General features: G+C 33.5%; 2 protein-coding genes across 2 annotated transcripts; both read right to left on the reverse strand.

Moving 5' to 3' along the window:
* Nucleotides 1-2,030: 2,030 nt before the first annotated feature.
* Nucleotides 2,031-4,630, reverse strand: LOC106353940 (exocyst complex component EXO70B1). The gene has a single exon (XM_022690247.2). The coding sequence runs from the start codon at nt 4,444-4,446 to the stop codon at nt 2,395-2,397; it is 2,052 nt and encodes a 683-aa protein (XP_022545968.2). The 5' UTR covers nt 4,447-4,630; the 3' UTR covers nt 2,031-2,394.
* An 8,911-nt stretch (nt 4,631-13,541) lies between these two features.
* LOC106353939 (pentatricopeptide repeat-containing protein At5g50390, chloroplastic) lies at nt 13,542-16,151 on the reverse strand. The gene is made up of 2 exons (XM_013793771.3): nt 14,108-16,151; nt 13,542-14,035 (listed from the first exon to the last, which is right to left on the reverse strand). Exons 1-2 carry the CDS (start codon nt 15,892-15,894, stop codon nt 13,702-13,704), a joined length of 2,121 nt encoding a protein of 706 aa, XP_013649225.2. The 5' UTR covers nt 15,895-16,151; the 3' UTR covers nt 13,542-13,701.
* Between the last annotated feature and the right edge of the window lie 557 nt (nt 16,152-16,708).

The raw sequence follows: 16,708 nt of genomic DNA on the forward strand, positions 1-16,708 counted from the left end.
TGCCCGTCAAGTTCATGTGTTAAACAAACTCTATGATAATTTTCTATGAAAAGAGCCTACACCAGAACGAACTTTCACCTATTAGTCCACGATTTTAACATTTTTTTAAGGTCCAGGAAAAGTGTGGCTATGTACCTTTTGTGGCCCTTTACAACCGTACATCTGCAGACTAAGTGGAACTATTTCTCCATGAGATGACACGTTTGTTCCTTTCTTTGTGATGGATTTCCCTATTCGAATAACTGGAACAGATAAGACAAATAACTAAGGAAAGGGACAACCTGACGGGCAATGGACAGTACGACATAGGATCAATTACGAACAGACTTTCTGAAGCATGAGTAAGAACTTCCCTAAAGTCAGCTGCTTTTCCTTCTGAATTACAATTCTAAAGCTTTTGCTGATTCAATCCACTCTTGTGCTGGTCCACTCTGAAAGGGAAGAAAATTCTGGCTGAAGTTTATTAGCATATGTGGGAACCGAAATTCGCACTGTCGATTTCTGTTTAAATAAGGAAAATAGGAGAATCCTAATTTTCCAGAGGTCCCAGATATCTGCTAATACCACAAGCTAAGCAATCAGAACACGAGATAACAACGATAAAGTGTAAAAATCGTAAAAGTAGAGCAAAGTAGATCTTATTCCAAACCTGCGTTTGAGCGTTACAACAAGGTAAGAGTCTGGGCTTTGAGAGCTGTCGGGGAGATTCCTAGTTCTAAAAGCCTAACACGGCAACAACCTAATTGAGTAGCTGCTCGAATAACAAAAAACAGAAAATTGCCTAAACTGCTCTACGTGCTAAGTTTGCTGTGAAAAAAATTCTCTCTTTATGCATCTCGCCTTGGACTCCTTATATACTTGCTTCTAGGTCGGTTTACGCTTTTCCCCTATGCCCTTAAGCCGTCATACCCTAAAAATGGAGATATTCCATTTTTCCCGATCTTCGTAATTATCTTCAAAATTTCGTATTTATCCGCGGAAACTTGACATTTATCTTTCTTTGCGAACCAAGCGTAAACCGTCCTACGGTTTACGGGCTGCTGGTTAAGAAATCGTAAAGTGGGCTTCGAGTCATGCCTTAGGTCGCCTTGGGCCGTATTTTGACTTGAAGCGTTTATTACGACTTCTTTTGATAAAAACGATCTTTCTGCAGTTTTTATCGTAAAGTTTGATTGATGACTTCAAATGACGGAAAGAAATGGGTTTGCTACGATCTTCGGGAGATAGCATCAAAGTGTAGACGAGAATGCATAGATTCGTGTCGTATCGATGTTTCGAAAGAGCTCGGTCGCTACGTAGCGACCGGGCAGTGTACATATTTGGTCGTTGCGTAGTGACTAAGCTTGGCTTATCCGTGCTCTGATTGTCACACTCGAACCTATCCGTGGCTGGTTTAGATATGTTTCTGTTACCTTGGGACAACTTGTGTTTGATCTAACCGGGACTCGAACAAGATTTTTCCTCGAGAATTTTTATTTTTATGAAGTTTAGGGGACAGCTTGTGAACAATGTTCAAACTATTAAATTTTTGTAAAATAAAGATTTTTTAAATAAGTTTTTACAATTTTTTTTTACTAAAAATTAGATTAAATTTCAATTTTGTACAGAGCCCCCATAACTTTAGGTCCGGCTCTGGCTGCGAGCTCAACCTTTTTGAACAGCTCCCTGATTCTGTAAGGATTTGTTATATGAAATGAAAATACGATAAAGATTAAACATTGACACAACACTCAAGTCTAAGAGGGTTTTGCCTATAGTCACACGCGGAAGCGATAATCATGTGTTACATAAACCTTTTATTATACAACCTTGAGCCAAGACATCTGCTCTTCTCTTCTCTTCTCACACTTTATATATGAAATACGTGAAAATAAATGAGTGTGAATAGTTATCTTGCGATAAACACTTCGCCTTCACTTAACTATCAACTACCAAGTACCAAGTAGAGAGTACAGACACTCAGGTTACAACCTGTAGTATATTCTCAATCAACTAATCTAACAAGTTTGCTCTTTTTACTCAAAATCAACAACACAGAAAAAAAAGTATATTGTTGAGAAAGCATTCAAGTTACAACCTGTAATAAATGTATTTCTGGCCACAAGTTCCTCAGTATAATCTCAACATCAACAACAGAGCAAACACCACATTTGACTCAAGAGCACAGTCAATATATAGAAAACCCATGGTTCCATAACATGATAAGAAGTATTAAGGCATGTACATAAGAATTTAGACACGGTTCATAGAAGGGTATAAATTCTGACTTTCAACATATATATAAACTTAAAACCCCTGACTTATAAAATTACCTGATGCCACCACTGTCATCTTTCATACATATAAGATTCTCCTTCCATCAAGAAGAGTCATCTCCCAATGCCTGCCTTCCTCTTAAGAACTTTTCCTTCTCGGGTGAATTACCATTTGATTTCCTTCGAATAGGTCTGGTAAGTAACTCTCCAGGTCATCTGGTGTGTACTTTATGTACTTCCCCGCATGCCTACCACCTTCAAGTTGACTCTTGTTCCTTCCAAAGAAAGCCCGGTAAGCCATAATCACTTTCTCTTGTATTGATATTCTCAGTTCTTCACGAAGTTGAGGATCCGGGACCTTCCAAGCTGTTTGAAGCCTGTATATCTCTTCAAAACTGGCATTGAAACCTTTGAATCTCTCCTTTAAGGCCATCTTCGAGGCACTACTTGAACTGTTGCTTCTTTGTCCATAACTTGGGCTACCACTTGAGCCTCCAGCCATACTCCCGTCCCTCAAAGCAGCTAGCACCTTGCTCCACGAAGCCCTGAGGTAGCCAGTGGAATACTGACGTATCTGCCCTCTTCGTTTCCTAACCCAATCGTCACCCAAGAGTTTACCCAGCTCAGAGTCCTTCACCTTCTGAACAACATAGTGAATATTGTTCATCAAGAACACATACTGCAGCCCACCGTCCTCATACAGCTTTGATTTCTCTTCCAGATTTGATTCTAAGCAAGTAATCAACCTAAGCATTCGTTTAGCAAGAGGGGACATCTCCTCTGTATCATCATCCCTAGATAAACCATCTGACTCATCGTTCTCCAGAAGCGAATTTAAGGTGGCCGCGTAATCCACAATCAGCTTCATGTAGTTCATCACATAACGTATCATGGGATGAACCTCACCGTTTGTCGTCGGTTTCTTTGACGTCTCGTTCCTCACATTATTCTCAAACTCAACAAACGTCCCTCTCGCAGCATTACCTAAAGCTTCCAAGACCCCTTTAGTCTCACTGCATACAAAATCGTCAGTGACCATCACCTCTAGAGTCTGCGACACATTAGCCAAAGCGTCATACATATCAAGAATCCTAAAGAGCTTCTCCGACGATCTTTTTCCTATAGCCACAGCCTCTCCGAAGTTCAACAACTGCATCACACAGCCTTTAGTTGTCTCGTTGAAACAGACTTCTTTGCTAGTCTCCGAATCGTTGAAAATCTCGTCGCATAGCTTCTTCTCACCAGCTAGAAGAACCCTAACAGTGATCTTCATAGCTTGAATCCACTTCTTCATCTTCTCATCCATGGACTTCCAATCAATCTTATGCACTTCTTCTATACTCAGCTTCTCCACATCAAGAATCATCAAGCATTCATCCAAGGCATCACGCCTCACTGTGCTATAAACCTGAACACACTCCTTTTCATAACCAGCTCGAATCATCCTCTCCGCGATCTCTTTCAAATCTTCAACAGCAGTAGGGTTAATCAAATCAACCCAAAGATCACAGCCTATGCTTCCTCCTCTCTCATGGAAGAGCCTCCTCCTACTCCCACTGCCATCTCCATCACCGTTAGCAACCAATCCAAAATTCTCAAAATCCTCAGTAACATCGCCATCTGCGAAGGACAAGGTAACACGACGCATGGAGCCATAGAGTCTCTCAGCGTCGAGAGGAACGGTGTTTCGGATCAGAATCCGTCTAAACTCATCTTCAAGCAGAGACATAGCCATCTGCAAAGCACTATCAGCTCGGTCTACCATATCAGGCTTGTTCTCAGAGGAAAGATCCACAAGGAGAGAGATAATCTCATCAACAGCGGATAGAAACTCCGTCGCCTCATCCGGAGATCCGTCGAAGGAAAGAGAAAACGAAGAGGAACGGTGGTTACCAGAAGATGAAGACGAGTGGTGAGAGGAATCATTACCGCCGTCCCAGCGGTGGATAATCGTTTCGGCGGCTTCTAAACGAGCCAGAAGAGCGTCGTTTTGGTCGGTCATCACCGTCTTGATGTTGGATAAGCGGTTATCGAAGCTGGAGAAGATGAGCATCATATCTTCGCGAACCTCTTTCGGTGTGTTCAGACTCTTCACGATCTGCTGCGCCGTCGCGAGGACACGATCCTCAGCTCCACCATTCGATCCTGCTCCCGCGCTGATGCTTGCCGCCGGGGTTGTCGTCGCGGCCATCTACCACACGCCTGGTAGAGAGAAGAGGAAGAGCTTAATTCACAATTAAGAGAGGAAGGTGAAATCGAGTTGAAGATTTGGGGGAAATCGAACAAGGGAGGCTAGGGTTTGAGAGGAACAAAGGACAGCGAAATGGGAAGACCCGTGGGGGGGGGACTTTGGTCTTTCCAGAAAACACAAGTCTTTTACGTTTTCCTTGACCCAATCATAGTAACGTTTTTTGGTATATTCCGGTCATTTCCGGTTCATTCTTTTTACTTTTGAAATTGACAAGAAATACAGTGTGATGTTTTGAGCTTGAGCCTTAACTTCTATTTAATCTGTTGAAGGTTTGTGTGTTGTTTCAATTTATTTTTCCACCAAATTGATTTTCAAGTAATAAGTTAGGCATAAACTCGAGCTGAACTTAATAATATACTAGATATTAACCCGCACATCTGTGCGGATATATTTATATATTTAAATTAACTTTTAAAATATAAAATATGTTATAAAAAAATATATTTAATATTAATTTTATGTATATAATTTATTTTAAAATTTTTTATTTGTTGAAATTTATTTGATGATATTGTACAAATCATATATTAATGAAGTATTTTTGTTTATTTATTTAAAATACAACATCAATATTAATAGTTTCATTTTAAACATTAGTTTTATATGAATTAATAAAATAAATTATTAGCTTCTTTGTTTAGAAATTTTTATTCTCGAAATGTTTTTATGCGAATAAATTAATTTTTTTTAAATATTATTATATTTAGTATATTATATTTCAGTTTAATATTTTTATTTTTACTAAAATATCAAACATAAAATGTTACAAACGATAAAAATATTATTTATTTTGTTTTATATAAAAATTTAATTTGATAATTTAAAAAGAATTAGGCTATACTATTTAATTTCAAAATTAGTTACTGAAATATATAAAATATGATCTATATTAAATATAATAAACAGTTAAATGATAATTACCTAATGACAATATTTTTATATTTTCTTAGAAATGTTATTGTTTAGATGTATATTTTTTCTTAGGAGAATATTATATATGAGTAATTTTAGGATGTTTAGTTAAATTTATAATGAATGGTCTAACATAGACTTGTGTATGGTAGATAAAAATAGGATTCTATTTTAATAGAGTAGATAAGACACATTAGAAGAAAATTAGAACATAATGATATATATATACTAATAATTGTATCTCTTGTAGCATAAAAGAGGTGATTATATTAACAATAAAAGAATTTGAAAGTTGATAAAATTGAAATTATTCTAAATTTTTTATTTTGCCAATAATAAAATGTTTATAATCTCCATTAAAGATAAGCAAACAAACCTATGACAAAAAAAAAAAAGATAACCAAACTAAACACACTAATAAATTAGCCATAGAAAATACAAAGTTTCTTGAAGTCATACATACATATAGTTGTAGACCTTATGACGTTCCAACTTTTGAAGATGAATTTTATTGCAGGTATGATGAATTGTTGTGTTAGAAATTTGCATGTTGTTGTAATGTTAGACAGTGAGCAAAACCCAGTTAGTGACCATTTATACTCCAAGATGAAAATGTTGCCGATCAAGTTCATGAAGTTAAAGAGGAACAAACATTAAGAAGATCTACTCGTACGAGGAGATCTGATATTTTTAGTAAGTACTTTATCATGTACAATATGAAAAATTGAATATTAAAGATCCAATTTCTTATTCACAAGCCATAAAAGATGTTAATTCTAATAAATAGATCAATGCCACTAAGGATGAAGTAAACTCGATGGCTAAAAATTGAAGTATAGGACGTCGTTCACTTACCTTAAGAACATATACCAGCCGGGTGTAAATGGATCTTTAAGACCAAACTCGACTATAATGAAAATATTGAATGAAATAAAACCCGATTTGGGGACAAAAGGTTTCAATCAAAAAGAAGGCAACGATAAGACTAAGAATTTTTTTCTCATGTATCTATAAAAGACTCTATAAGGATTATCATGGTCTTGGTAGCTCAGTGTGATCTTGAATTCCATCCTATATAAATGAATTGGGTTTCTTAATTGTGACTTACAAGAAGACACTTAGTTAGAACTGTCAAGGGATAAGAAACGACCTTATAGTTTGACGTCTTACGGATATGTGTCAGAAGCATCGTCCATGACTCTTGTTTCTTTCTGAGACGAAGAATAGGAAGCTGTTGTTGCAAAATATTCAGGCTGACTTAGTGATACCACTCAAATTACCCTAAGGAGTGATTTATACTCTTTCAAATAAGAGGTCGAGTAGTAGTACTTAGGGATTGAATTTACAGGGAGATAGATAACCTAAGATATCTAATATGATTTGTTAAGCTGGATGTTTTAATGATCTAAATGTAAACATGCAGTTTTTATCGAGCAAGTGTTTGCTCAGTTGATTGGTTGAGGTTTTGGTGCTTAAAAGTAAATAGTTAGATTTAGGGTTTTTATTCAGGAAACTTGAGATTATTATAGTGTTTGGACTTGTCTACTAACTAGATCTAATAATCTCAACTTTTGTTTGTCGATCAATTAGAAAGTGTCGGGATATCGATCGATTCACCTTTCGCTCCGTCGATCGATTATTCAATAATGATATCGATTGACACGCTTCTAGTTAAGTTTTATGCGCGGATTGAATGATAGCTTACTAAGCTCACTAGATCAGCTCTCGCCTTACTCATAGCAAGAAACTTAGCTCAGTTAGAATGTTTTCAGGATGAGAATGAAGCTCTTGTTTTTATCTATCAATCCTAGGACAAGTTCTAGGTAGCTAATCTAGAAACATGCATTAATGAACAATCCTAATGACAATTACCACAACTCAGCAATCTATAGTTGGGGCTAATCCCTCCTAACTTATTTAAACCCTAAATCTAACAATGAAACTACTCAGACATGGCTAAGCAATTCATAACATCAATTAGGTTAGAAAAATTCATTAGAATAGTAAATAGATATTAACGGAGTTCTAATCACAAATTATAACTTTGGATCTTCTCTCTAATCTATCAAAATCTTAGAAAACCTTGCTGTAAAAATAATAAAACAAGAAAACACAGAAAAGCACCCCCTTTGCCTCTAACATGGTGACAAAGTTTATATAATTAGGTTAAAACTCGTCAGGCATAATCTTGTAAATTGGTGAAGACTTGGGCTTCAAGTCGGCTGTGACCAAACGGGCTTTCTGCGCGCTTCGCTGCCGATCGATGTCAAGATATGAACATCGATCGATTATTCTTCTTCAATATCGACCGATGGTCAAGCTCGATGGTCATCTCGGGTGCGTGCTCCAAATATCTCCAAAATGCTCCAAGATCATCACTTCTCTTCAAATCACTCATGATCCTATAAATATTCTAAATAGACTCTATAATATAATAATTAGTAGTTAAAACACTTATAAACTATGGATAAAAGTGGGTCAAATCCATGGTATATCACTTAGGATTTAATAAGTTGTTTACCGTTGAGCAACCTGGCAAACGTGGTGGTTTAGCTTTATTTTTTTTATGAATGAATTTCAAGTTGATATTTTATTTTTGAATAATAGAATGATTGATGTGAAAGCAGTCATTGATGGAATAAATGTATATATGATATTCGTTTATGGAGATCATGTGTTAGAAAGAAGAAATCCAGTTCTAGGTTAGGAGAGAAAGGAGAAACTCTTTTAGAGTCCTCCTGGAACTCCTTTGGTTACTTTATTGCTTTTATCTATTCTATTCATCTATTCTTTCTATGATTTTCTGTGACAACTTCATGTCTGAATAGATCCATCTGTTAGGTTTGGGTTTAGATAGTCATGAGGGATTAGCCCAAAATATAGAATTTCTAAGTTGTGATATTCATCAATAGGATTGTTCTTATTGCTTGTTCTAGAGTAGCTAACTAGAATATTGATCTAGGTTGTTATAAACCTGAATAAGTCCTTATTGAGCTAAATCTATTAGAAACAAACGACAGTTGATTTAGCAATCTAGTGAACATTAGTTCAACGTGCTCGTAAAGCTTGATGGGAAGGAGCCATCGATCGATTATCCTATAGATAAATCGATCGACGTTCTGAAAGGCAAATCGATCGATTACCAAGTGGTAACATCGATCGACACTTGCTCGGCTCAACAAGCAAAAGCTGAGACAGGCTCTGGTTGCATCCATCTCTTTTAGTATACAAAAATGTAAGTAATGCTTTCTTGGAATTCATTTAACCGTTTATTAGGAAGAAATCCAAAGTTAAAAAATACTAGGAGTTATCCAGCGCCAGTGCTGACATATTAATTTTAAACTAGATTTTGATCCGCGCTTCAAAAGCGCGGGATTTTAAATTGTAAATAATTTTTTATATGAATTAGTATTTTAAAATTGTTTTCCATTATTATGTTACAAATTCGTATTATATAGAAGAAGATAATTTTTTAAAAAAATATATAATTTATCAATTAGTTTATTTGGGTTTTGTATGTACATTATTACGTAATTCTCTCTTAAATCTAGGTATTTTATCCGAAACCAACTCGAAATCAGATTTGGTTTGGGTCTGGGTCAAGGAAAAAGTACCTATAGTGTATTTCTTTGGACCCGTGGGGCTTTATTCGAGTACGGGTCCTATCCAAGACTTTATTGGGTAACCAAAGTACCCAAAATATTTTGTTATTAGGTATTTTTGGATATTATGAATATGTTTTTGGTATAACGGATATTTTTAAGTTACGGGTTCAGATTTTCGGTTTTGAGTTCCGGATAAAATTTCAAAATTTTAAAAAATATATTTTGGGTATGTGGATAAAGTTTTAGGTATTTTTGGTTTTTCTGGTCATGTTAAATTTTTGGATTTTTTGGATATTTGAATATTTTAAGGTAGTTTTGAGTTTTTGAGTATTTTTCGTGTTTCTGGCATTTTTCTGGTACTTCGAGTTTTTTCGGGTCCTCAATACCTGAACGAATAACGATCCATTATTTACCTAAAAATTACAGGTATATGAATTATAGACCCGGACCCATCCAGATCTGAAATAAACGAACCTACCTGAATCCAAACAAAAAATTATTAGATACCTAGTTAGGGCCACATGTATGGACTCGTAAAATACGGACCGGAAAAGAATAATCCGTACTTAATCCAAAAACGCGAATGCCCAAGCCTACTCTCTTACAGTATATTGTGTGTGCGCTTTATAAGAGTTACATTTGTTGAATTGGTGAAATTTAAGATATGTTTAACAGATTTTAGGATAATTTAATAATATAAAGTTATATGATTTTTAATATTCTTAAACTTATATTAAATAATAAAATTTAATTTAATATAATATATATAATTTTTGTAACATATAGTTTTCTAAAGTATTTTTATCAATTTTGATTTTGTAAATATTTGATGTGTCTGAATATTGTAGGTCTATTAGTGAGTTTTTTTTTTGAAAATAGTTTTCATTCTGAGCATATGATTCGTAAAAGCGTTCTGATTTCTGTAAGATTTCACATTAAATCAAAGGTTTTGTAAGGTTAAGCTGAAAAATTGAAACAAATGTTTTTGGAAAGATCTTTGATTAAAGATTTAATATCTCTCAATTTTTGAGTCAAATGATATATCATACTTTTGTTTAACAAATTAGCGACATGGAATACATGTAGTTGAAATATTTAACTGAATAAAAAAGTTTTATATGATTGCAGCTGATGTTATTGATTTAAGGTATTCTGTAGTGTAGTTATGTGTGGATTTAAGTGAAAGACTTGATCAAAAGTGTTTCATTTTATATGTTTAATATTTTTTAGTAAAATTATCATTTTATAATTATTATATTTGTGAATAAATACGCTGAAGAATAAATTGATAATTCCATAGAGATAGCTATTTGTTAAGTTTCTAGATTATATTGTAATCTCAAATCTAAAATTTCCTTAAATTTCGAAATTAATTTTTTTTGAAAGATTCATTAATAGTCGGTGAGGATTTTCTTCTGATTTTCCTTTTCTGTTTCTCCTTTTTTGTCTTCCTCGGCTCCATTGCATATAACCCGTTTTCAATTGGACTGATAAGAATTGTTTTTGAAACAGACTAACTCGTGACCCGACGACTCATTACCAATAAGACATGATTGCCATGTTCTACCACATGGCACTTGTTATGTGTTTTAGTAACATGAAGCGGAAACTGCAAGATGATGACGACTAACATAGTGTTGCAAATATAATCTCCAAAACTCACATAAACATTCGACCAAAAAAAAAAATTCACAGAAGCATGAATACATCTTCCATGGTGGTTCATCGAAACATTAAAAATATATACCCTACTCACGTTTAAGACTTTAGTGTATGTTATTAGAGGAATATCTTACTTAGGTAATGTAGAAAATAATAATCATAACACATCACGTATTTCTAGATGGGTGTGTTGACCAATTCTAATCGAGCATAGATTTTGGTTAATATAATAGGATTAAATTATTAATATATGGTTGTATATAATAGGTTGGACCAAAATGAATGGGTCCAAACAATTTTTTAAATAGATTTATTAAAACTTCTTTCCTTTTAATAGTATTGATATAAATTTTATTTTATTTTAAAACCATTGAAATTAAAATTAGAAAAAATAATGTCCAAATTTAAATTAAATTTTCTTTTTTTAAAAAAGATATTATATTTATAATTAATATTTATGTGCATGGCGCAAGGTAACTCCTAGTCCATATAAATATATAATAAATTTTTTATTAAACTAACCATAAATTAATCATAAATGTTCTTCATTGTTTTCTTAAACAAAAATCACAGAATTACCTAATGTGGCTAAAGTATATATGACAATTAATGATTTTGAATAATAAAGATTTGATAAAAGTTAGTATATTCTATATCATTTTTAAAAATTTTAGTGTATTAAAATAAATTAAACAACCACATTAACTATATAATAAAAATTTATTTTTTTCGTATATGTTATATTTTAAATTTTTAAAAACGAATATAAATAAATAAAGTTGTTAAAAATCTCACATTGAAATTTTTATGATCCATTGTTCAAAATTTATGTTATAACAAGATACAAATGATTACTAAATTACATAAGTAGGAAGTCTCATTTAATAAATATTATATATATGTATATTAATATTTTTTAAAAATAAATTATATACCATATAAAATACATAAGTATTTTAATTTTAATTTTTCTTTGAATATTTTTGGTAAACATTTTGAACAATTATTGACAACTTAATATTTATATTTTAAACTTTGCATTGAATGTTTTTGAAATTATAATTTACTAAAACTATTAAATATCCCATAGTTTTTTTATTGTTATCATTGATTTAAAATTTTTGTTATAAAGAAATACAAAAGATCAAATATAATATGAGTATAATTAACAGATGTCAATATTAAAAATGTACTATATATCTATGCTAATATCATTTGAACTTAAATTTATAACATATAAAATAGAAAAAAGTGTTTGTATGGATTAATAAAATTTATTTAAGTATTTATACCAATTTAGTTATATACATAATAGTTACTAAATTTTAATTATTTGATATATATTTATTATTTCATAATATGTAAAAAATATATAATACTTAAAAATAATATATATATAATATTCATACCGGATCTTAACCTAGTATATATTAAAAGAGAATCATTACAACATTTTAGTTATAACACGTGACATCACTAGAATGCTTTTCAAAATCTCTAGAAAATGTTGGTCCAATAAATATATATTATATTTTTCATTAAACTCATCATAAAATTTATTAATAATGTACAATTAATATGTTTCCTTCTTTTCTTAAATAAAAGCTACAAGATTACCTAGTAAAATTAAAGTATAGATGATAATTAATGATTTTGATAATAAAAATTTGATAACAATTTTTATATCCTCCATCATTTATGTTTAACTTTATATTATTAACATAAAATAAACAATCATATTAACCATATATAGCAAAAAATTACATTTTTTTCTATATATGTTCTAATTTGAAAATATAAAAATAACTATAAATTACGAAAACTTCTAAAATTTCCACATAAAAAAATTGTGATCAAAGGTTTAAATTTTTATTATAAAAGATATAAATGATCATACAACCACATGATTAAAATTTCTCATTTAATAGATATTAGCAATAATATATATATACACACATTAAAGTATATACCATATAAAAATACACAAGTATTTTTAATTTCAAAATTTGCATTGAAGAAGGATTGAGATCTCAAAATTTTAATTTCAAAATTTGCAATGAATTTTCAAGTATGATTATAAATTATTAAAACTATTAAAAATCTAACATTAAAATATTTTTTAAAGGGTTTAAAGTTTTTGTTATACGGATAATCATAAAACAACAAAAGTTAGCAAAAAAGGATGATCATAAAACCATATGATTAAGAAGTATACGATGATAGATATTTATATATCTATGTAATTATCATTTAAATTTAATTATATCCATATAAAATATATATAAGTGATTGCTTCAATTTATTTACTATAAAACGATTGTAAATAAACAAAAATGATTGATTTGATGTGTTTGTGCCAATTTAATTAGTTTTAATTATTTAATATATATTTATTAATTTTATAATATATGAAAAATATAAAATAAGTAATAATATGTAAAAATAATTTTATATACAATGTTTATTCCGTACAAGGACTCATCGCTTAAACTAGTACGGTAGTAAAGTTTTATATATTCCAAAGAAAAAATGGAAAAAACAGGAATGCCAACTTTTACATAATGCTTTACAGGGAAATTAAAATATACTAGATTCTTTTGTTGACATTTCCCCAGATCTCCCCTTCCATCTGAATAAGATGGTCTTGCGTTTACACTGAAATACGCCAATTCTATCAAGATTTTAGTAAATTTAATTACATAACATATATCCGATTTTAATAGTCAGGTTCCGTCAAATATTCAAACAAATCTGCTAACTCAAACTTAATTTTTCCACTTTTTGTTTATCTGTAATTAATCACTCAAACTCAACAATCAAGTTTCAATATACATCAGTCCTTTGTGCTATAAGCAGTAATAACAAAGCTCTTACCTTTTATTAAATAAAGAATCAGAAACAAGCATAGAAACAGTTACACGATCACACTATTTCTATCTTTAGCACAAAGAAACAAAAGAAAAAAGAAACATCGACACTTGGAGCTCTGCTTCTACTTCCTAGGCACCATTACGATTCACCAATATCCTCCACAAGAACACTTCCCTTCTTTGAAATGATGGAACCTGCTCGCGTCTCTCACTACAATCTCTCTTCCTGTAATCAAAGATATAAACTCGACCACCTTGTGACACTCTTTGCATATCCTATGATTCTGAGTTAACTGCAATGGATTCCATTCCGGCGTATTCACCAATCCATAAGCTATCGCAAGTTTCTCGCTGTGATATCTCACTGCTTCTTGTTCTTCATTTACATCCACGTCCGATAGAAGGTTCTTATCTTCCGCGACCGAATACCCATACTCGGAAATTTCTTTCATTAGTTCATCAACTTTGTGGTATATTTGCCTGTTTCACCACTTTGAATTAAGACATTGAAGAAGATAATAAGCGATTAGACTTGAAGTCACAAAAAGTTACCTTTTCACCGCCTCTTTGTAAGAATCACACTTGTCTCCTGAAATAAAACTGTGAGTCTGATCACCAACCTCGACCCAAGTACAAGCCGGCATCATTCTCAAACCTTTGCTCTCCAGCGTATCCAAAACTCCTGCAGCTTCTGCAGTTCTCCCCATACTGTTGTACACATTATACATCACAACGTAGTTACCGAGCTTCTCAGGTTCCATTCCATAGAGTTTCTCAGCAACCACTCTACCGAGCTCTAAGTTTCCATGCATCCTACATGCATTCAAGAGCGCTGCCCACATATTAACCGTCGGTTTTAAAGGAGCTCTTCTGATGAAAGCAATGGCTTCATCTAATAAACCGTCTCTACCCAAAATCTCAATCATGCAGGCATAGTGCATCGCCCTTGGTTTGATCCCGTGAACCTCACTCATCGACAGAAAAATCTCCCACCCTCGTTCAGATAAACCAGAGTAAGCACAGGCTGATAGAACCGCAAGGAAGGTGACATGGTTTGGACCGACTTTCGCAGCAAGCATCTTCTCAAACAAGTTGACCGCATCTGCTCCTCGACCATGATTCGCGTATCCACCCATCAAAGCGTTCCACGAGATTATATTTTTCCTCGGCAACTTATCAAACACATATCTAGCCGTATCTACTCTACCCCATTTGCTATAAAAATCTACAAGGGCCGTGTTGGCGACGATCTCCGACTCAAAACCACTACGAATCAATCTAGCATGTGCTTGCTTAGTAAGCTCAACCTTGGCAAGCCTTGTGGAGATTCTTATCAATATCGAAAGGGTGAACTGATCAAGAGACGTGCTAGAGTCACGCATATCATACAACAAACGCAGTGCTTCCTCGCTGTAACCATGGAGCGCATAACCTGCTATAATGTTATTCCAAGCAACTGTAGTCTTCTCAGGAATATCATCAAAAACACATCGGGCATCTCCAACATCCCCACACTTGCTATACATATCGATCAACCCACACGAGACAAACGTGTTATCAACGACTCCTAACTTCAACGCACAGACGTGTAACTGTTTACCCACCTCAATAGAACCTAACCCAGCCGAGGCACGTAGCATCACTGCAAACGTATGAGTTTCACTATCGGAAAGCTCTTCCCACATCATCTTAAACAGCTGAAAAGCTTCTAAATAGTTACCGAAGTTAACAAGCCCAGAGATAATGGAGTTGTACGAAAACAAGTTTCTCTCTGGCATTTCGTCGAACAACCTACGTGCGTCTATAATCATCCCACATTTCACATGCATCATCAAGATTCGGTTCATCATGAATTGCTCCGGCTCAAACCCATTACTCAGCATATACCCGTGAACCCTTTTCACACACCGAATCGATTTCAAACGAATACAAGCTTCCACCAATGCATCGTACGTACTAATCCCAATGCGAACACTACCTCGAATCTCCAAAACCTCAAACAATTCAAACGCTTCCCTTAACCTATTACACAAGACCAACTTTTCGATCTGACTACAAATCGCGACAGCAGATTTGCTGATCCGGGTATCATGCAAAACCGGATCTTTCGGTCCTTGATCGATTTCTCGAATTGGTTCCGGTTTAAGCTTCGGCTTCGGCTTCAGCCCTTGAACTAGAGAAGAACAAGTGATTCTCGCAAATGGGTTCTTCCATCTTCTTCGGCGGAGCGAGAAATCGTATCCAGAAAACCGCGGGAAATTGGAATAAGACGAGTCTCGACTACGACTCTTGTTATCGTCTAACCTTAAGCTTTGATAAAATGCGAGTGGAATCTCCATGATTTGAGGGACTGAGAGGGTCAATAAGCGAACCGGAGAAACCAGACCATTGTGATCGGATTGCTAAGGTTTCAATGAAAGCTCTTCAAACGATAGATGGTGATTTGTTGATTACTTTAAAGTTTGAAAATAGAGTGAAGAAGAGAAATCAATCACAGCATTGGGAGCTCCGCTAGTGGCAGTTGGGGAAGGTTTAGACTTTGACTAGAGAGGCAGGGAGTGACGAGGCCACGTCGTTGTCACACTTTTCAGATCTAATCAGGCATTTTTTATTTTTTTTTGGCTCAACTTAAATTTCACATTCACCAAATAACAAGGTACAACAGGTTGAACCTCATAAGACATTAAACCACTTATACAAGGAGATGATCTAGTATCACCCTGAGACACTTCCAAGGACTCAACGCTACCCATCAATTTCCCCTTGTACATTAAACCCAATGAGTACTGACACACCCCACAATCCGGAATGTATCGACTCTTTTAACCTCTAAACTAGATTTTGATCCGCGTTTTTAAGCGCAGGATTTTTTTTATTGATAAACTTATTGTTTATTAGTTCACTAATATGTTTAAAGCTACGCGTTTGGTTTCGATTCAGTTTTTTTTAAGGGTTTTAGTTCGGTTTCGATTCGATTTTTGATTTTTGATTTTTTTATTCAAGAAATATAGGAACTGTTTAGTTATTTATAAGTTTGAGTTTGGTTTCAGTTTAGTTGTTTTGGTTTTTAGTTTGTTTTAGATACCAATTTTAAACACTTGTTAAAATCTTGAGTTCAATTTGGTTCTAGTTTGGTTTTCACTTTAAGGATAA

The sequence above is a fragment of the Brassica napus genome, chromosome A10 (genome assembly GCF_020379485.1).
Source record: "Brassica napus cultivar Da-Ae chromosome A10, Da-Ae, whole genome shotgun sequence".
Taxonomy (NCBI): domain Eukaryota; kingdom Viridiplantae; phylum Streptophyta; class Magnoliopsida; order Brassicales; family Brassicaceae; genus Brassica; species Brassica napus.

Bases quoted from the DNA above. Each gene is read 5' to 3' on its own strand.
- LOC106353939 (XM_013793771.3), bottom strand. From the start codon at position 15,894: ATGGAGATTCCACTCGCATTTTATCAAAGCTTAAGGTTAGACGATAAC. The intron at 14,036-14,107 runs GTAACTTTTTGT...GTGGTGAAACAG, and splicing joins TACAAAGAGGCGGTGAAAAG to GCAAATATACCACAAAGTTG.
- LOC106353940 (XM_022690247.2), bottom strand. From the start codon at position 4,446: ATGGCCGCGACGACAACCCCGGCGGCAAGCATCAGCGCGGGAGCAGGA.